At 34.8% G+C, this 22,499-nt stretch overlaps 2 protein-coding genes across 8 annotated transcripts; both read left to right on the forward strand.

Moving 5' to 3' along the window:
- Positions 1-736: 736 nt before the first annotated feature.
- On the forward strand, positions 737-5,549 carry LOC11435692 (uncharacterized protein DDB_G0284459). 4 transcript variants are annotated; one of them, XM_024769624.2, is made up of 8 exons: positions 738-980; positions 2,102-2,152; positions 3,609-3,847; positions 4,272-4,385; positions 4,532-4,615; positions 4,751-4,846; positions 4,974-5,033; positions 5,113-5,549. In XM_024769624.2, the coding sequence occupies exons 1-8, from the start codon at positions 818-820 to the stop codon at positions 5,185-5,187; spliced, it is 882 nt and encodes a 293-aa protein (XP_024625392.1). In that variant the 5' UTR covers positions 738-817; the 3' UTR covers positions 5,188-5,549. The 4 variants fall into 4 exon arrangements, with proteins under 4 accessions (XP_024625393.1, XP_039684166.1, XP_024625392.1 ...); XM_003624359.4 differs by having other exon boundaries at positions 739-980; positions 4,535-4,615; XM_024769625.2 differs by lacking the exon at positions 4,751-4,846 and having other exon boundaries at positions 737-980.
- Positions 5,550-6,738: 1,189 nt separating this feature from the next.
- Positions 6,739-22,144, forward strand: LOC11442607 (DNA ligase 6). Of its 4 annotated transcripts, XM_003624360.4 has the most exons (19): positions 6,745-9,207; positions 9,352-9,469; positions 9,612-9,693; positions 10,308-10,410; positions 10,502-10,598; positions 11,638-11,740; positions 13,274-13,402; positions 14,491-14,538; positions 15,591-15,688; positions 15,879-15,944; positions 17,465-17,624; positions 17,723-17,830; positions 18,806-18,855; positions 19,341-19,375; positions 19,491-19,552; positions 19,649-19,810; positions 19,910-19,998; positions 20,545-20,644; positions 21,609-22,144. In XM_003624360.4, exons 1-19 carry the CDS (start codon positions 6,897-6,899, stop codon positions 21,915-21,917), a joined length of 4,230 nt encoding a protein of 1,409 aa, XP_003624408.2. In that variant the 5' UTR covers positions 6,745-6,896; the 3' UTR covers positions 21,918-22,144. The 4 variants fall into 4 exon arrangements, 3 of the variants coding, with proteins under 3 accessions (XP_039684208.1, XP_013449435.1, XP_003624408.2); XM_013593981.3 differs by lacking the exon at positions 18,806-18,855 and having other exon boundaries at positions 6,743-9,207; positions 19,341-19,386; XR_003006903.2 differs by lacking the exons at positions 19,910-19,998; positions 20,545-20,644; positions 21,609-22,144 and having other exon boundaries at positions 6,739-9,207; positions 19,341-19,386; positions 19,649-19,736.
- The last annotated feature ends 355 nt before the right edge of the window (positions 22,145-22,499 follow it).

Below are 22,499 nucleotides of genomic sequence, written 5' to 3' on the forward strand. Positions count from 1 at the left end.
TTAGTTTCAATGCAAAACTATTTTTTTTTTTTTTTTTGTCTTAGATGAAGTGGTAATCCACTGAAAATAAACTCACACACAACTGTGAGGTCCCGGGTTCGAACCCGGGTCATGACATCCGGCCTTGCAATTTCGGCATTTGCCAGTTGAGCTAGGACTTCTAGACAATGCAAAACTATTTTATATTAACAATACATTTTTTTTTGAACAATATATTAACAATACATATCATTTAATTAATTGTACAAAATATAACTAATTAATAATATATACTAATATAAACGACGGTTCATTTTGTCTCAATAATGTCAAGTCAATTCAAACAATCACTTAACAATATGAGTCAACATTCTATCATCCTTATCAACAATAACTATTCTAGCAAAATAGCTAAAATTTGAAGGACGAAAACTCTAATTACATTTTAATAGGAACCAAATTTAAAAAGTCTCAATTTTATAAAAATCAAAAACACATTTAAGATAATTCTTTTTCTCTCTTTTGTATTTACTCATTTCCACGCTGCGTGAGTTAACTCACGCTAAAAAATGCACATACGTAAGTTAACTCGCGTTCGACTTTTTTTTTTTAGAGGAATGAGTAATTCTAGATAGGAGAAGAGCAACTCTCAAAGAGTAAGAGCATATACATGGGCTTTTTTTAGGCCCAAGATTGTAAACCCGTGGACCCGTATCCAACTCTCGGTTTCAATATTTTCGCCCGTTTCACACTCTGCCGCTTCATTCTCTCGCCGTCGTTGCTAACTTCTTCTTCTTCTTCTTCTCTGTTTTTTGTTGTAACGTTCGAGACGAAAAAAATGATTAAGAGGAGATTCTTTAAGGTTGATCACGGTGATAGAGATGGTTCTGGTAATTCTTCTTCATCCTCTGATGAAGATTATGATAATAATCAAGTTGCACAAGTAAGCGACGACAATGATGATAATGATAGTGATGGTGAAGTTAGCTCTGCATCTTCTGGTTCGTTCATTCGCTTTGTTTTTTCTCGAAAAAGTTTTTATATTGATGAGTAATGGATTATTAGCTCTGATAAGTTGCATGACATTCTCAATTTTCATTAAGGCATTGTCTAGATAAACAACTTATTTTGCAGCTTTTAGCATAAGAGCTTATTATAATCTATTTCGTCAAAAAACATAAAATAAAGTCAAACTGTTTTTTTTTTTATTTATTTATTTATTTTAAAACAAGTTAAACTGTTTTTGTATAAGCTATAAGCTGTTTTCATATGTTATCGTGGAGTGCTTATGGAAATAAGCTGTAATAAACTCATGAACATGTCACATCCTGTTTTCACAACTTATCCCAAACAGTGCTTATGTAGCTCAAATAAGGCAATCCCAAAAGGCCCTTAGTTATAGATACTCTCCACATTTTGGTCATAGTTTAAAATTTGGATTAACTTCTAGCTATTGGAAGCTTATCAAGTAAAATAAGTTTATAGTTTTGTCATTTATGAAAGAGTATTTATAAGCTTATAGGTGTTTACCGAGAAGGAAGGCAAAATCGAGGGCGTTGTGTAAAAATTGAAATGGAAAAGCTAATTTCAACTTAGAATTTAATCAGTATACATTGTCGGTGTACAAATAGTTTACACATGCATCCCGTGATATGTTGTCATGTCAATTAATGAATATGAAGCGAGTTGTCATATTAATTAATTGAAATGTTAATACAATTATCCATCATTGAATGCGTGTGTAAAATTACTTAACAATGTCAGTGCATAGTAATTAAACTTTTCAAATTATATATGTAAAGATATTGTATGAATAAATAACCCATATTGTAATGTTCTTTGAATATTTTGTTTTATGCAAGTGCTTTTTGAGAAGTTTATCCAATTCAAAAGTGGGTTTTCTTCCTAGCTTCTGTAACCGTAAGTATAGTGACTGAAGCTCGTTGACTATCGTTTTCATAATCACTTGTTGTATGGTATCATCTGACTGATATTTTGTAAAGGGGCTTGAGATGTTTTGTTTGCTATTTTATAATGCAATGGGAATGAGTTTTTGTTGTGATGCTGTTTGTTATTGTTTGTCACTTATTCACATTTTTAACATTTTATTTTGGCTATGCAGGATATAAAAGTGAGGACAGTCCTGCCAATGACATTGATGCAAACTCTGCAGGTAGGATTTCTTTGTAATGTCTGCTTCGAGTTATTATCCTTCAGCTCAAGTTTTGAATTTTCTTGATGATATTTTTTATTTGTATTCCATCAGCAATGTTAGAGAACGTTAGTCCCCTTGTATGTGATTAAGTTTCCTATTCTAGCCCCCCATAGATGAAATTATAACTTTGATTAACCTCAAAAGTCAGGTTATATCTCAGATGGGCGAGCTGGACCCCGACCCTTTCTAGGTTGAAAACCGAATCAGCGTTTTCGGGACACACACAAGTAGCATATCTAAATGCGGCTCTCTCAATTTTTTTGCCAACCTCAGTTCTAAAGAAGTTAAAATTGTATACATCACAACCCTTGCTCTATGCTTGTTGATCAACCCCTTCTCTATTATCTGCTCATTCACTTCCATTTTTGTGGAGCATAGAAGTCACACTTTCATGGATAATGGTGTGACATAGTAAGTCATGGTAGCAGGAGACTGTGGGGCCTGGAGGGTTGTACATGATGTTGATTTTGACATGAACAGTGGTGGAACATGCATAGAAGAGTGCAATTTAGGCAGAAGGGCATGATTTTAGGGTTAATTAAGTAAATGGTTCCTATAAATATCCAAAATTTTGCTTTTAGAAAAACACACTTTTTAGCATAACATTTTCCTTTAAGTGGAAGAGGATAGTCAGAAGGTACATTTCAGTCGTTGACAAGAAGATACAAAAATTGGACAAGACACCTTCAAAATCATAGAAGGCAAAGGGAGGAATTGAGTTACAATAGGATCGTGAGTTATTTGTATTTTGTGCATATTTATAGCTCTTTACACGGCTCCAGTGTTGTTAAATAGCGGCTATAGCGGTGTTATACTGCTATAGCGTAGCGGAATTTAGACAAACCACTATTGTTCCACGATACGCTATTTAGTTCAAAATGTTGTTAAATAGAGGATATGGCAGCATTATAGCCCCCATTGTGTGTCGGAATTTTAACAATCCGCTATTTTCCGCTATCCGCGATTAACTACACTGCATGGCTCAATAGATTTCGTAGCTGAATATTTTATAAATTCAAGGAACTGTGGGGCACATTTTAGATTTTGTATGGTATTAAACAGGATTTGGTCAGCTGACAATCACAAATGTTTCCTACACATAGGATGTTTGAGTCACCTCGGTCTCTCAGGCAGCCATGTCTCAAAATAATAGCCACACACTTTTGAGATCTGACATGCCAATTAGCACAATCCAAATCGAATCCATCAATGTGTTACTTGTTTTCATACAATAATTCATTTGTCATTTTGCTTTTGTGTCTGCTACTTACATCAATAAGGTGTAAGGTGTTGCCTATTTATGTGGTAATTGCATCTGTTTTACTTTTACCAGCTTTTTATGTGAACTGCATTGCTTTATTCTCTGGAAAATTATCCTTTTTCATTTATTGTTTTATCATTGATATTACTCCAGGTCTGCTATCTAGTGAAGATGATGCTGGAACTATAAATGAAAGAGAAATGATTACTAATAAAGAGTTTCCTAGCGAACGTAACTATGAAAAGTCTAATGTTATGGCTGAAAAGAAACCCCTACCATCAGATATACCATCCTCTCTTGTCTTACAAATCAAATCAGTATTTAAGTGCAGGTTATGTCCTCGGGTTATATGTTTGACTGAGGACACTTTGCGGAATCATCTTCAATCAAAGGTACTGCACTTTTTCCTATGGTTTCTCAATGCTTATGCATCAATCTTTACTATTAGTGCAACTATAGTTTGAGAAGAAAGCCATAATCTCTTAAATATTCTTCACCAAAAGATCAATTATTGCATTTTTCATATTCATTTTTTGGATATTCAGTACCTGGTTTGAACTGGGAAGTTCTATGTAAATGCAAGCGTTACATGTTTGACTATTTATGCACGCTTGGAGTTTTCGACTATTTAGGTACTCTGGGATGGTAGTAGCATGCTTCAAGCTGTTCTAATCCCTGTTTGTGGAGAATGAGAATCCCCTTTTAGCAAAAGATATAGCTTGAATCAATATTCCCGTCAAACTTTTGCATCTGATGCAGTATCAACTTTTACTTGTCATTGATGTAGATCTAATGATGACTTTGTTATAACTGTAGAGACACGCTCGATCTGAAAAACTACATGAGAAAGGTAGACTGAAAGCCATGCTCAACAGTGATGGTGAAATAGAGGACCAAGAGGTCTCAGACAATGAAGCCGAAGATGCTGAGGTTGGTTCTTCAACAATTTGATTGCATTCTACTGCAACTTGGCCAAATGAAATATTGGACTTATCAAATTGAAGAAACTAATTTATTATTATTGAATATGCTTAGAAAACTAATTTTTCTTTTATTAATTTTTGGATAATACAAAGAAGAATGGCAAAGGATCAAAGCCGTTTAAGAAGAGATTTAAGAAGAACAAAGAGGCCACAGAGATGCAAACTGAAGATACTGAGGTTGGTTCTTCAACAGTTTGATTACATTCTACTACAACTCGGCTAAATGAAAATATTAGAGACTTGTCAAACTGAAAAAACTAATTTATTATTGAATATGCTTGGAAAACTAATTTTTCTTTTATAAATTTTTAGGATAATACAAAGAAGAATGGCAAAGGACCAAAGCCGTATAAGAAAAGATTTAAAAAGAACGAAGAGGTTGCAGAGATCCAAACCGAAGATACTGAGGTTGGTTCGTTGACAATTTGATTACATTCTACTGCGACTCGACCAAATATTCGAGACTTATCAAATTAAAGAAACTCATGTATTATTAAATATGCTTGGAAAACTAATTTTCTTTTAAACCTTTTAGGATAATACAATGAAGAATGAGAAAGGACCGAAGCTGCATAAGAAGAGATTGGGAAAGAAGGTAAAGAAAGCTAGCATTTCAATTATAGAACAATGATTATGTTGTTACTGTTAAATTTAATATAAATCTTCAATGGCAGAAAAATTATAATGCAAACTCAAGGAAACAACGGCGGTCAGGGAAAGGGTCATCCAAGAGAAGCAACAAAGAATGAGAACTGAAATACAATTGTATTCAGCTTTCTGTCGAGCAAATTTTCCTGCCACTACCATTTGCCTTTGTGAGCAATATGTGTGCAGTTTAATTTATGCTCTACATATAGTCTTTTTTAAACTCCCTTCCCCTTCTCTTAAACAATTTCCTGCTTTTCCTTTCCATTTGGATCGGGATCGTTTGCAACTGCCCCGTCTTGTAAAAGATTATTTATATGATATATTGACGTTAAATTTTGCTGTGTTTTGGAGATGAGATGTTGAATTGGATCACATATACTGAACTAACATGACATATTCCAGTCTAATGCCGATTGTAAGCACTTCATCTTCAACACCAGTGATCAATTCTAGATTACCCAAACCCCACAATTTGACTTGAAGTTAGCATCTCCAAACCCCACAATTTGAGTTTTTGGATATATTGGTTTACCCTTTACACAACATCCATTTCTTGTTTTTACAACTATCTATCTCATTTCTCAAATTCAACATCTTAATTTTTTTTGACATAGCATCTTCAAAAAAATGTACTAAATAGATCTCATTCCACATTCTTATGTTTTACCAATTTTTTTAATAGTAAAATAAAATAACTGATGCCATAATCCTTCCACCACACAAGAACAGGAAGTATTCTTACGGCCATCAATAGAAGACTATTTTTCTTAGATCATGCATTTTCCCTGACTAATAACTCCATCCTAATCATGTATTGTTAGATAATTTATGGAATTTGAATCATGCTTAACTTAACAACAAGCAAACACTATATTTTTAATACAATGTTGAATGAGGTTAATCTAATCTAATACTTAGGGAGAGCCAGCTGCCCATTTGGGTCCCACAATACTCGAGGGATTAATCTTCGCAGTTGCGGGCGGAGGATACCTGGTTTATACCAAAAATCTAATTATACTTAAAGATGGTAATGGTAAGGTAGTAGACATAAAAATACTCACTCATCACTATAATCAACATTAAAAATAAATAAATACACTTGTAGATTAAAACTTCAACGCAACCAACATGAGTTTGGTCTAGTGGAGGAGTCATGTTCCTACAACATGGCACATCAATTCTTGAATTTAGGTTGAGAGAAGAACTCACATTTAATGTTGGACGTACCTCATATATGATTATGGGAAAAACAAAATAGACACTTGTGCTTGTAACATTAATTACTCTCTAAGTATTTACCCATAATTTGATTAAATAGTGATAAAAAATCAATAAATAAGAAATCATGAAAGGGAGTGTCAACGATGATTTACTCAATTGATAAGAAGTTGACTTATATTTTAAGGACGTGAACATCTTAGATGAATGATTTGTAAGTATCTTTGTTAGCGTTCGTTGAACCTTAAAATCCGTCCTAACTTTGATGAACTACTTAGACTACTCACATATACTTTCTATATATATTGCTCAAACCATAATCGAAAGTAAGGTTATGACATATAAAGTGTATATTTGAATCCACAAATTTCCACCTTTGTATATTTTTGTGCAACTTTCACCGCTAAACAAACAGTTAAAAAAAAGTACTCCACCTCGTTCAAAGGAAGCACTCCGTGGCAAAGGGTAGAAAAATTTGGGTTTGGCGCCATAGATTAACCACCTCGTTCAAAGGAGGAGAAAACTGAAAAAAAAACCCTTTTCTTTTTCCATTTCCAATTCCAAAATCTGGTCCATAGTGTTGAATGATTCCATGGCTCCGAAATCCAAATCCCAAACCCTAGAATCGTTAAACTCCACCCAATTATACCTCAACGCACTTCAATCCCTCAATCTCCCACCACCCACCCTCCCCCTCCCACCACTCCCTTCCTCCACCATCCCCCACTCCAAACTCATCCCCAACACCCGCTTCCTCATCGACTCCTTCCGCCACACCACCCCCTCCTCCTTCACCTACTTCCTCTCCCACTTCCACTCCGATCACTACTCCCCCCTCTCTTCCTCCTGGTCCCACGGCATCATCTTCTGTTCTCCAATCACCTCCCACCTCCTCATTAACATTCTCCACATCCCATCCCCTTTCGTCCACCCTCTCTCTCTCAACCAATCCGTCGTCATCGACGGCTCCGTTGTAACCCTAATTGATGCCAATCACTGCCCTGGCGCCGTTCAGTTTCTTTTTAAAGTGAATGAAACTGAATCCCCTAGGTATGTTCATACTGGTGATTTTAGGTTTAATCGTGAAATGTTGTTGGATTTGAATCTTGGTGAATTTATTGGTGCGGATGCTGTGTTTTTGGATACGACTTATTGTCATCCCAAATTTGTTTTTCCGACTCAAAATGAATCGGTTGATTATATCGTTGATGTCGTAAAGGAATGTGATGGTGAGAATGTTTTGTTTCTTGTTGCTACTTATGTTGTTGGTAAGGAGAAGATTTTGCTTGAGATTGCACGGAGGTGTGGGAAGAAAGTGTGTGTGGATGGAAAAAAGATGGAGGTTTTGCGGGCTCTTGGGTATGGTGAGAGTGGTGAGTTTACCGAGGATAGGTTGGAGAGTAATGTGCATGTTGTTGGGTGGAATGTGTTGGGGGAGACTTGGCCTTATTTTAGGCCGAATTTTGTTAGGATGAAGGAGATTATGGTTGAGAGAGGGTATTCTAAGGTTGTGGGGTTTGTGCCGACTGGATGGACTTATGAAGTGAAGCGTGATAAGTTTAAGGTTAGGGAGAAAGATTCGTGTAAGATTCATCTTGTGCCGTATAGTGAGCATTCGAATTATGAGGAGCTTAGGGAATATGTGAGGTTTTTGAAACCGAAGAAGGTCGTTCCAACTGTGGGTTTAGATGTTGAAAAGAGTGATAGTAAACATGTTGATAAAATGAGGAAGTATTTTGCTGGATTGGTTGATGAGACGGCCAACAAGCATGAGTTTTTAAAGGGTTTTAAGCAGTGTGACTCTGGTAGATCGGGTTTTGAGGTCGGGAAGGATGTTGGTAATGATACGGAACCAGGGCATAGCGTCGAGAAAGAGGTGAAGCCGTCTGATGTGGGAGGGGATAAAAGTATTGATCAGGATGTTGCTATGAGTCTATCATCTTGTATGGGAGAAACTTGCATAGAAGATCCTACGTTGCTAAATGATGAGGAAAAAGAGAAAGTTGTTCAGGAATTAAGTTGTTGTTTGCCCACATGGGTCACCCGAAGCCAGATGTTAGATCTGATCAGCATCTCTGGGAGCAACGTCGTTGAAGCTGTTTCTAATTTCTTTGAACGTGAAACTGAATTTCATGAGCAAGTAAATTCCAGTCAAACTCCAGTTCCAACACACAGATCTTGCTCATCGAATGACACCAGTCCGCTTTCAAAATCAAATCTCAAGTCTTTCTCATCGAATGACGCCAGTCCGTTTTCAAAATCAAACCTCAACAATACAAACAGCACTACAAAAAAATTGGACCTTTTTCGAAGTCAAGAGTCTAAATTGACTAACCTAAGGAAAGCACTATCAAATCAGATTTCCCCTTCCAAAAGAAAGAAGGGTAGTGAAAGTAAGTCAAACAAGAAAGTAAAAGTCAAAGCAAAATCAGAATCAAGTGGTTCAAAGCAGGCAACAATAACAAAATTCTTTGGCAAAGCAATGCCTGTGATGCCTGGTGATACTCAATCTGATCAATTTGGATCGAAGCCTGGTGAGAGCCCCGAAGTTGAAGAATTGGTGCCAACTGATGCTGGAAATATGTATAAGCAAGAGATTGATCAGTTTATGCAAATAATAAACGGGGACGAGTCATTGAAAAAGCAAGCAATTACTATAATTGAGGAGGCAAAAGGAGACATCAACAAGGCATTGGATATATATTACTCTAATTCTTGCAATCTTGGTGAAAGGGAAATATCAGTTCAAGGGGAATGCAAAGTTGACAGACCTTTAGAGAAGAAGTATGTGTCAAAAGAGTTGAATGTTATACCTGATATTTCTATGCATAGAGTATTAAGAGATAATGTAGATGCAACTCATGTATCACTACCATCTGATAAATACAACCCCAAAGAACATGGTTTGTGTTGATTTTATTTTATTTTATCCCTCCTCCCCCTACCACTAAATATACTCTGTTTAGAAGTAATTTGCACTTTATATTTGCACTTTTTAGTCAAGGTCTGTTTTGTAAAATGTGTGTACAACTGGCATAAATGCGCAGCGTGTTGGAGAGATGGACAACCGGCGCCATATTTACATCTTGCACGAACCTTCAGCCTGCTTGAGGATGAGAAAGGAAAGATAAAAGCTACTTCCATACTATGCAACATGTTCAGAAGGTCCTTTCATACTGATCATGCTCTTTGTATTATCCATTTCCCCCTTTTTTTTTTTTTTTTTCTTTTCGGAATAAGGAAACAGTTTTACCAGTATTTGGCTGATTGAGAAACATTACGTATGTGCAATGTTTCTATTACACAGTTTGTTGGTCTTGTCTCCAGAAGACGTGCTTCCTGCTGTGTATCTATGTACAAACAAAATTGCTGCAGACCATGAAAATGTGGTAGGTTTATTTCCAGTATTGATATTTTGGAAGCTTTTACTTTCACCATATTTAGCCTCGATGAGATTGAAACTTTAACTCAGTATTTATAAAATACAACCTTTATAGTTTATACTGTCCCTGTGGTTGTGTTTGGTGTCAAGATTGAAAAGCTCTCTTCACTTGAAAGTGTTGAACCTGAGTTCCTTAAAAACACACACTCATATTTTATTTTAGCCCTTCATTATTGTTGTTTCTTTGGATCAAAACCCACCAATTTTCACTCCTTGGCTTTTGAATGTTTATTCCTTTTTATTTTGATCCTCCTTTTCTTTAGATCATGGCAGCAAGGAGTGTAACCTTGGTTTCAAAACTATAGTTATTATTTATTTATTTGTTGGTAAATAACACATGGGCATACTGATTAAAAAAAATAGCCTCTGTAATCCAGAAGCCAATTTCTGGTTTTCCTATGGAAAAGTACAAAACTATTTCTGGTTGTTAATAATTTATGTTTCTTTAGCTTCTATGTGGTAATGAGGGTTATTATGCACAAATAAATATTGGAGTCTACTATGTGGCAATGAGGGTTATTATGCACAAATAAAGATCCATGCGACATGCCTTTAATGCAGGAACTAAATATTGGTGGAAGTTTAGTCACTACAGCACTCGAAGAGGCATGTGGGACAAACCGATTGAAAATAAAGGAGATGTATAATAAACTGGGCGACCTTGGTTGGATGATTTTTATAGTTTTTGGCTTTTAAACTAAACCTATATATCAGTTGAAGATTTTGAATGATTGAAATAATCTGGGATTTTAAAGGTGATGTTGCTCAAGAGTGTCGTCAAACACAGAGATTGCTTGCACCACCTACACCGCTTCTAATTAAGGATATTTACTCTGCACTGCGAAAGATAAGGTGTTAACTGTTCTGTTTCTTATTGTAATTCATAGCATTACTAGGGGTATAATTAAATATATCACTCAATGGTTTGCTCCTCAGATGTTTAGTTGAGAATTATTATTGTTCACGATGAGCCTTGATGTGATAGTAACTTGTCATTCACTTCAGATTATTTAATTTAAATGTATGTATATTATTATGAACCTGAGTTCCTCGTAACAGAAGTCCTAGGCATTGACTTAACTAGATGATATATCTTAGAGTATATTAAAGTAAGTGTTCATCGAGCAGTATTGGATTGTGGTAGTCGTAGTAATTAATATAAATTGTTTGAATATTTGACTTGTTGGCTTGATGTTTCAATCAAGTTAGCGCGTTCTTGTCCCTTTGAATTTTCCTAAAAAAAAGAAATTGAAACTTCCTCATAGAGGGTTGACTGGGTTGCCCCCCTGCCCAACTTAAGTTTTGGTCTTACAAATTATGCTTTTTTTTTGGGAATTCTACATATACAGAAATAGAAGCACAAACAAGAATTAAAGCCTCGATCTATAAACCAAACTGCACAAATATTTGGGGAATCTTCCGATTATTGATAAAACCAAACTGTACAGATCATGTTTGGTGATGGAAGTGTTCTCAAAGATCCAGAGATGTTGAGGAAGATGGTCACTTGGATTAACTTTTTAGCAGTCTTACTTGTTGACATTACCTTCTCTATGTAGCATATATGTCATGTACTCTTTATCAACCGCACACTAGGAAGTTATTTACATGTACCTTTCAAAAGAGCTCCAGGTTGTGGCATGTTATACAGTGATCATGGTCACTATTAGGAATTTAGGAGACCAATTTCTTGTTTTGATATCTTTCTTGGAGGTAATCTTGATTCCAGAACAAGTGCTCCAAATTCAGACAATTATAAAGTAAAGGGGCCAATTGTAAAATTTATTTATCTTATGCTTTTATTGCTTTTCCTTCTATGTTAGTTCTTTCATTTTTTTTCTATTTAAATCTTTAAGTATTGTTCTACATGTTCTTATGTAGTACTCATCAGTGTACAAACAGGCAATGGAAGCACATTACGAAAGAAAGGCATCATTCTTCATCTCATGCGTTCTTGCCGTGAAAAGGAGATGAAGTTTCTTGTTCGAACCTTGGTAAATATCCCCTGTTTCTGAGTGCAAAGTAGTTTAGATGGAGGGGAGTTTATTCCATTTCTAGGTTATAGCGTGCCATAAGTCTCACTAAGGGCTATAAATTTAATATAGGTATTTGTTTTGTATTTTAGTCAAATTTATAGATAAATGTAAACTGATTGTCTGCGGGAAAGAAGAGGTATTGCTAGGTCTAAGAATTTTGGATTTATGTCTATCTGATATTGGAAAAATGAGAATGTCATGTTTTATGCAACTTTTCGGACTTCGCATATTTGGTGGTGTTCACAAATATGAGAGAAAGAAGGGTGTATTTGGACCAGAAAAGAATGAGAGAGTCCCCGAATGAAGCACACCATAGCTTATTCTCATCCTCTCAGGAACCCATCCTATGTGTTAATTTATTCTTCAATCCGTCATTCCTCGATTAATCACCTAGAGTTTATCCCCAAGTTATCACTCTCGATTCTAGGGTCTTAACCTACTTGATTTACATGAATTTCCTTAATAGTTTTGCACTTTTATTTCAACATTGATTTTTCTCTTGTTATGGTATTACTTGCCTCTTTGTATAATGTATATATCATTTGTGTATAATAATCCAAGACATTTTCATCGAATAAAATAATATATATAATCTTGGAAAATATGTTTATGTTTGCCTTTGAAGATAATCCAGCAGAGAGGGAAAAATGATAGTGAGCGAATCCTATTTCTGAAGTTAATCATTTCATAGCGTTGAGGTCCTTCATGTGAAAAGGCCAAAGCATTTGACTCTAGGTTTTCCTCGATATTGAATATTTTGTGTTAATATGGTGATGTCAACAACTTTCCTCTCTTGTGAGTATACCAAGGAAAGATACAAGGAATTTTATTTTGCTTACCAGATAATCAAGTTGAGAACTAGACAGTGCCCTTGCATGCCATATCTATCTTCTGTCCACCTTCAATTTGGATATTTGAGAGCTTCAATAGTCAATGCGTAATAGTGTCTTAAAATTAAAAATGCTTGTTATACTTTATGTTGTAACCAGAGTTAAAAAATTAGATTCCAAATTATCAATATTAAAATTATCATTGTTTTTTTTATTAGACATTTCTTTTATTATATGTTGTTATGTATGTGATGTATCCTGTATCTCTATGTAACTTTTCAGATTTGTTAGTTGTAAATTGTAATACATTAGTAAAATAACTGTATTTAGTTACAGCTGGCACTCTCTGTTAGCTACATAACAGTTCTCCTATATATATAGCATTGATATAATAGTTTTACATTCAGTTAATCATAATACAGATTACACACTTTCTGTTCTCTGTTTTCTCTCAAATTTTGGAACTATGTGAAGTTAGTTCATCAATAACCATACCTGGCTAGACTGATGGTCTTCTCTCTCAAAACATATTTCAATATTTACTATTCTGACTAAGTTTACACATATGATGGTGGATGATTATATTTATGAAATACCCTTTTTTCTAGATTTTATCTCTGCATGCAAGTGTCCTTTCTTCTCAAATGTGCTTCTTGTGTAGGTCAGGAACTTGAGGATTGGGGCAATGCTTAGAACTGTTTTGCCTGCATTGGCTCATGCTGTTGTTATGAATTCTCGCCCAACTGTGTACGAAGAAGGAACAGCAGAAAATTTGAAGGCAGCGCTTCAGGTCTATTTTGGAATCATTTGCTTTTTTTTTTTACTATGACCAATTTATGTTATTTTACTTTTCTGTCTATTTTTGTAATGGTTGATATTATTTTTTTCATAATGGTTACTTTTTATATGGCATTTTATGTGTAGAGGTTTAGAGGAGCTTTCGTTTAGTGGGACAATAGGAAACATAGGATAGGATAACCTCATTGGATAATCTATGGCGAAAGGTGTATGAATGACACTATTCTTTTAAATCCATTTGTATATCTAGGAAAGGGACACTTTAATTTTTCCTTTTCAACAAAAGTAGAAGTACTACAAAAAAAGGGTTCAGGAACAGATGATTATAAGTTCTACTTAGAGAAAGGAAAATATAATACAAGCTAATCATACAATAAAGCACACCAGTTATGCAAAGTTTGCCAATCCTAGCCGTTCTGTGTAATCTTGCACTTGATCTGAATTATGACGTAATGCCAATGAAAACGTGATTTCAGAGGTAAATGCAATCCTCAAATTTTCCTGATCCAACTCCCCAAATAATTCGAGTGCCATGCTCTCACCTAGTAGCATCAGAGATTTCACACTCATGAGCTCTTTATCTCTTACATTCCTGCCAAAACCTCTAAATCTAACAAACATTCCTGTCAAATTCAGAGGGTAAGCCTTATCTATGAGATCCGAAAAGCTTATTCTTTTTGTAACTACCTTCTAGGTAATGCAAAAGCAATTATATGGTAGCTTCCAGATATCTGTGCAATTTCAATGATTCGGTGATCTGTAGTTCAACTATTAGCTTTCTCGATTCCTTTTCATTTATCTAACATTCATGTTTGTCCAAACATTGAATGTTTACCATTCATCTTTTGCCAATATAAGGACTTATAGCTATTCTCCAAAATATGCTTTGAAAGCTTTTATGTGGAAAGATGAAGCTACATGCACAGTTGTCAGTTTTATTTGTGCTGCAATGCTTGATAGGATTGACATTAATATTTTGTTACATGCTCATAAGGTTCATGGGACTTGTTTTGTGTGTGAAAAATTCTCTAATAGAAATAGATCTATTTCTTTTACTAATGATTTTTCCCACCTTTCCAGGTCCTTTCTGTGGCAGTTGTTGAAGCATATAACATACTGCCAAATTTGGTAAGTATTTAATATTTGAATAGTTGGTCTTACCCATATATAGGTTTTATGACTGGAATTGTGAGGAGAGTTAGTGACACACTCTTAATTAGTGGATGAAATTTATATGGGTTCCGCTTTCTTTTTGGTAGAATTCACTCCTTCATTGGTTAGAGCCACATGAATTTCAGTCAATAATAACGGGTTTGTTGAAAGAATGTATTGCTAGAATTTCTCTTGAAACTATTGTATTATTGAGCTCATTAAGTTATTGTACGTTACTCCTATGAGGAGTGATAGTAACACTAATTTCAACACACTCTTGTTGGATAAAATTTATGTAGGTCCCGCTATTTTGAAAACAACTATTAGTGGGATAACTTATGGGACAACCAAAGACATACGAAGAAAAGTAAGAATTGACATGAAAACCAAACCAATAGAGAGAGAAAGTAAAAAACACAATGTGAGTATGAGAGAGAAAGTTTTCATAAAGTGGTTGTACAAATATCATTTCTCTTTTGAAAATGGGTCCCACAAAGAGTTGAGACGGCTCACATGAATTTCACCCAACAAGAGAGGGAGTGTTAGAGAGTGTGGGATGGCACTCACTTTTAAACAAATTTTCAGGCCATATCACATTTAATGTAGATTCTCAACACACACCCTTAATGCCTAGGATTGGACATTTGGAGCGTGACCCGAATAACCCGTTAGCCGGTGATCCAATGGATTGTAGATAGGAAAATCATCCATAATGAGACTCTTAGCAATGTGAATGTCCTATAATTTTATTCATGTTAAAATGTTCTTAATTTCTCTTGATGGTCATCTTAGAATTTGGGTTGGGCATAACCCAATTCTCACAAAACCGGCTTGTAAAGTAAGGATTGCCCACCACTTATAAACATGTTTGAAGGCCTTACAAAATCAAATGTGAGACTCTTTACGTGTCTTATTTGTTTGTGTAAATGCTGACATCTTGAGGATAATCTCTACCTAGTTTTGGCCTTGTATGAGCAATAATGCAGTATTCTGATGATGTTTCATATTTTCATTGTCTTTTTATGCAGGATATCATAGTACCAACTCTCATGAACAAAGGCATTGAGTTTTCAGTTTCAAGTTTATCAATGGTTCCAGGAATCCCAATCAAGCCTATGCTTGCAAAGTATATACTATTTCATATATAGGCCCTGTTTGTATACTATTTTATGTATTGGCTCTCTCCTGAGTGCTTTATGATTAATTTCAAAGTTTCTAGAACCTTCTTTTCTTAACTCAAGAGTAATCACTTTGGAAACACAGTCCAGATTCTTTTTCTTATAGTAATGTATTTTCCTTTTTATTTTTCTTTGTAGGATCACCAATGGCATTCCCCAAGCATTGAAGCTATTTCAAAATAAAGCATTCACATGTGAATATAAGTATGTCTTATTCTTTAATTACTTACTTTCCTTTAACTTTATTATCTCCATGTCTTCTTTGAGATCTAATTGCATAACCATGGACACGGTATAGCAAGTAATCATTTAAAATCTTGTTTGCTTGGATGTGTATATAAAATAATACCGGGTGATATGAAGTTTTGACCTACATTATTACTTCTACATGCCTTGAAAATTGAAAGTGATTGCTATAGCAATAGAGCATTTAATATGATGAATCTAGTAGAATTTTAGTGTATGCCTGCTCAGGCATTTCTCTATAGAGTTTTATCAAAACACATGGTAAACACATTTTAGACTGATTTTTTAATCATCAAGATATAGTGAGATGAATAATAATAATAATAATAATAATAATAATAAAAAATTAATCAATCCCAATGAAATAAATTCCTTGAAATTAGCTGAACCCAAGTTATGTACCTTTTCAAGATGAGCTTAAAGGTAGGAGTGCAGTGCAAGGCAAACTCATTATATAATTATTGATTGCAAATTCAAAACTGAACAATTAACATTCTGTCATGCAAATTTTGATTTCCAAATCTTATTTGTAACTTATTAAAAATGATTTCTAATCTGGCTATATAGTTGTTTTATTCTTCAGCCATTAGTTTGGTATTAGAGTCATTAACACTAGTGTGAACTAGTTCCTGATGCATTATTGCACTTAACACCAACACTTGCATTTCTCTTCTGACCATGTCATAAGATAAATTTTACCTATTTGATGATATAGTGAATACTTATGGTTGTGATGAAACTGTAATGCTCATTTTACATTGACTACTTGCATTATTTTACAAAAATGAAGCAGTAAGGAATGCAAAATTTTAAACTGTAACATTTGTAATCTCTTTCAACTCCAAAGTTCTTGTGAGAAATCATATCTTCGTGCATATAATTGAAATGTCCGATCTTGTATTCTACTGGTGATACTTTTCAATTCAGTGATTGATAGGATTCAATTTAGTATTAGAACTGAAATAGTAAAATTATGATGAGAAAGGGAAATATTATTTCTGAATAATGAATAATCCAGTTAGAGTTCAAATGGGATCTAACTGTCGATTACAATGGTTGAAACGGAAATTGTAAATGCAGAAAAAATAAAGATAGCCTAGGTATTTTGAGACACCTAGAATCTCCCAATGTAGTGAGACTACGTACTAAATTCCTGCCCTCAGATACTGAACATTCCTTCTCTATATAACCATCAGATCCAGAATCTCTCTCCTATGCCACCTGTCCACTAATCATGCGCCTCCCCCACTAAATCAGTTATGAGATTTTGATTCTCTACATTACTGTTTTGATTCTCTGCATTACTGTTTTGATTCTTTACATTACTGTTTTGATTCTCTCCATTATTGTTCCCAAGTTTCCTTTTATAGACTCTCAAAACTATCAGTGATTTTATTGGATATTGAGATTTGTTGGGAAAGGACGAACTGTACCTCTTTTTCATATGACTTGCTAAGCTAAGATAAATGTATCTCCAGGTATGATGGTCAGCGAGCTCAAATTCACAAATTAGTTGATGGATCAGTTCTTGTTTTTTCAAGAAATGGAGATGAATCAACTTCGAGATTCCCTGATCTGGTTGACATGATAAAGGAATCTTGCAAGCCTGTTGCATCAACTTTCATAATTGATGCCGAGGTACACAGCTGTTTTCTGCCATATAATAATTTTTATTTGCTCTTGCTAGTTAATCTTCTGTTATTCCATCCTAATTTTATGGTTTTTGTTCCTTTCAGGTTGTTGGCATTGATAGAAAAAATGGATGTAGGATTATGTCTTTCCAGGAGCTATCTTCACGTGGGAGAGGAGGCAAGGATACTTTAGTCACCAAAGAGAGCATAAAGGTCAGTAACTTGCATGGATAAAAGAAAGAGAAACACATTCGTGCTTAAAAGAATTCCATGACGTAGAGAAGAATTATGGAGAGAAATCTGAATCTATATGTTTTATTTCTAACCATGTTCTGAATCACATTAGTTATTTCAAATCTAACTAGCCGTCTCAGAATAACCACCACACTAGCAGACTAATAGTCATTGCTTAGCTAACTCAGTGGTGTATTCTCGAGTGTCCTAGAAATCTGCTACTTATGATACACAGTATTGACCATGTACTAGTAGTCATTCCCTCTCCAAAGGGAGGGTGGTTGAAAAGTAGTCAATGCCTTGTGTTTGTCTCTGCGTGAAGTAGTGAACAGAAACATGGATTAGACAAAGACTTGGTAAGGATATCATCCACTTGATCCAGTGCAGAAATATGTGTGATAGTGAGCTGCTTGCTTAGAACTTTCTCTTATATAGATCAAGCGCCCAAGTGCTTGGCACTTTAGAGCCTTTAGTTAAAACTTACCAAACATAATCATATTTTTTTCTGAAACACGGAGGATTTTTGCCCATCAAATGTTTCTTGATAATGTTGGTGGTAAGATCTATCCTTTTTTAGATAAAAATAGAAATTTATTTAGACATGAAAAAATATTACATTTGAGAAAAGAGGGTGGCAAATCCTCCTAATCTGTCATCGTTTTGTTCAAGTAGAATTCAATTATGAACACAGATCTGGAGGCAACTCGGATAATAAAACTAGACAACTAAATGACAAAATTCTACTGGCCAAATTTGGTTTCATCAATTGACTACAATTGGGTCTTTCCACCGTAGCACCTGAGTTTTTAAACATCATTGTGTATCATTTTTTCCTACATTTAGCAAGCCTTTGTGACTGTTCTGGGGGATTTCTAATATTCTTTGTACTTCTCTTCTTTGACTCTCTTTTTAGTTGAATTCTCAGGATTTGTTTTTAATATATTGTTCATGCAGGTGGGCATTTGCATCTTTGTCTTCGATATCATGTTTGCAAATGGAGAACAGTAATTATCTAAAACTTCATTTTACCCAATTTTATGAGAATTAGTTGCAAACTTGGTAGAAATTCTGATGGACCATACACAAGTAATTTTTGTTGACTGCCCTTTTCGATCATCTGTACTGTGTAAGGCAGGATAATATAGTGAATCAGTGATAAAAGGGGAGTATATGCTAAACTATCCACCTCATAAGCTTCTAATCCATCATATTTTTGGTGTATCGATGGACAGTATGCAAGATGGTGTAATTAATGTTATATTGTGTAACCTATAAAAACAGATAGCGTAAAAATGTTACATTTTCTTTACTTATTAATTGGTTTTGCAGTTAATCAATGATGATTAAGCTATGGATCTCAAGTTAAAGGAAAGTAGATGAATATAAGCAAAATTTTTATAATATTAAAGACACTTAGATTATTTGTTTTTAGCAGTTGATATTGTGTTTCATATACAGTCTTGCTGATCCATTGAAGTACTGTTTGCAGGTTACTGGGTTTCCCTCTCCGCCTAAGACGAAAGTGTATGCATCTGGTTGTTTAGATTATGAATCTTCTGCATTTTCATGCAAGACAAAATGTACTGTTACTCATAATTACACTTTGTTAATGCTTTTTCATGTCTTCAAATTTATACAGATCTGAAGGCTTTGTTCTATGATGAACGACCTGGGTATTTTGAATATGCAAAAGAAACATCTGTGAGTGTTTAAGTTTACTGTTGTTATTTTCTTTTTTTCTTTCTTCAGTGGACCTCACTTAATGTGCTTATGTACAAATGAATACTTCAATTGTAGATAGAAGCAGATGATGCTTGCTTAACATGTGAAGCCACATTAACTAGAATAAATGCTTTCCTTGAAGATGCACTGCACTCTTCATGTGAAGGAATTATGGTGAAAACGTTGGATATTGATGCTGGGTATTCTCCATCGAAGCGTTCTGACAAATGGTTAAAGGTTATTATTTGTGTTACAGTACTTTGGTTGCTTTATACAATATACACACAGAGAAAGGGATATTGAACCTGTCTAATGTCCCATGGCATCATTTTATAGGTCAAACGAGATTATGTGGAAGGATTAAATGATACTCTTGATTTAGTACCAATTGGTGCTTGGCATGGAAATGGAAGGAAAGCTGGATGGTAGTTTATCATCTCTTTCTTTTTTATGAATGCTGAAATCTTTTAAGACAATGCAATGAAACTGGAAAGAAAAAAAAAATTAAACCATTTTCTCTTGCATTACTGCATAAGAGTATGGTTTGAACTTTGAATGGTGCGAAGCTCCTTTTTATAACTCCATTTATAATTTCATTTGATGAACACAAACTTTAGAACTTCATGTAATACATTAGAACTTTGTTAACATATATCATATAGAAAAGAAAGATGCAGAAAAAGGACCCTGCGGTTTTCATGGCCTCGTGATATTTTGTTTTACGTAGGGAGCTTGATACTGTGATTGATGTTGTTAGTTGTAACTAAAGGTCACGGGTTCCAGTTCTGGAATCAATCTCATACAATATGTATGATAAGAGTTCTCAACCACGGATATGCAATGACTCCGACGGTTCCCTAGAGTCCGCCATGACCAGAGCACTATAGCACTAGATGCCTTTTGTTTATGATAATTTTTTATAAGTGAGTGAGTTACTGCACTGTTGTTGTTCTGAATCTTTTACTTCACAGGTATAGTCCATTTCTCATGGCATGTTTCAATCCTGAAACTGAAGAGTATCAAAGTGTGTGCCGAGTAATGTCTGGGTTCACAGACTCTTTTTACATTGAGGTACAAGTAGTTTTGACATATCCTTTGAAATATTCTGGGCATGCTAATCATGCATCTATGGTAGAAGATGCAGAACCCTATGGGCTGTGCCAGCTAGCACTGAAGTACCCTAGACATTTTGTCTAGAAAGTTAAAGGATATTATGATAGTTTTTTATTTCACAGTTCTTTCACTTAAAGTCGTTAATATGCCATATCAATGTTACTTTTGCTTGCATAGATCGTTATAGATGATATTTTGCTTTTTTAATGTTGACTTTTACAAGTTAGTAGTCATTACATTAGCCATTATATTGGTCATTCATGTTCGGGAAGATAGAACACGAGGACACTTAAATGAACAATAATTTGGACCTTGAAGACCAGAGTAATTTTTTATGGCAGGGGAGACAGCCTGTTTTGTTACATAATCAGAATATTTAAAATCAAATAGCAGAATAATCACATATTTTGGTTACCTCCCTGGCTCACCACGCTCTTTGGGACATCCTTGAGGAAATTATGTTTTTCATATTTGTAATTATTTTTTTGCAGTTTGGAGCAAGTGGAAGTTAGTATAAATTTGCTTAGGACTTAATATGAAACAAAATTTTGACAAATGAAGGTCATTTACTTTTCACTATATATATATTAGTTTCAGCCTACTGGCTGCGTTTAGCATGAACTTGGGCGTAGGTAGGAGAAAGAAACAGGGGACCAGGGCTGAGAAAGTATGATCAAAGCAAAAAAAAGCTTTTAGTGAGAACCTAGTTTTTATTGATATCATGAGTTTTTAACTTTATCCTGTTGTAGTAATAGCACAAGGCTAAACTGACCCCTCGTCGGGTTTTAACTAGAGTTTTCAAGACACCGCACAATGATTGTTAACTGAAGATGCACAAAGCTATTACTTCTTTTTGAAGCTTTTAACTTGGTGGAAACATTCTTTTATCATCATTGACATGAATATTGACATTGTGATGCAGATGAAAGAATTCTTATCTGAGGACAAATTGTTGTCAAAAAAGCCGCCATATTATCAAACAGGAGAGACACCAGACATGTGGTTTTGTCCACAACTTGTTTGGGAAATAAGAGGTGCAGACTTTACAGTATCCCCAGTTCACCATGCTGCCATTGGTTTGGTTCATCCTTCTAGAGGCATCTCTATCAGATTTCCAAGATTTATTTGCAGAGTGTCAGACAGAAACCCAGACGAATGCAGCACTGCTGCTGATATAGTTGAAATGTTTCATTCCCAGACTCGGAAAATGGATGTCCAAATTGAAGATTGATTGTTGGTTTGATTTCTATGTACATACTACGTTCCAAATCCAAATTATTTCTAGGCAGCTTACCAAGATGTTTCAATGTTTTGTATTTTTGTGTACCTTACAATGTATTTAACATCTTTCTTGGCTTGTAAGCTTCGTAGACAGAGCATTGACATTATGTCATGGCTTTCTTGTTCTAATATATATAGCTTTGATGCTTGATTAATGCCAAGGCCACTATAACAAAACCTTATTTCGACCTTGCTGTTATTTTGAGCATGAGTTTTCACTCCGCCTACGCTACTAAACAATCTTCGTGTTTTGGGAAGTGCGCGTTTTGACTGCACAAGTTGTCCAGAAATATGCATGAAAAATTTTGATAATTTTTTTTTGGATATGTAATTTTGAACTAATTTTAAATTAGGGGGTGGAGTAAGTAGCTTTTATTATTTTTTTTCATTTTGGTTTATTGGAAAAGTAGAGACAAAAAGAATAGTTCTAGGTGGAGCTTGCATTCTTCTTCAATGCGTGAAGGTGGAAGATGGTCGGGAACAAATATACACATCACATGCTTCTACCATTTTAACTTGAGAGCTGCATGTT

This window comes from Medicago truncatula, chromosome 7, assembly GCF_003473485.1.
Source record: "Medicago truncatula cultivar Jemalong A17 chromosome 7, MtrunA17r5.0-ANR, whole genome shotgun sequence".
Classification (NCBI taxonomy): Eukaryota; Viridiplantae; Streptophyta; class Magnoliopsida; order Fabales; family Fabaceae; genus Medicago; species Medicago truncatula.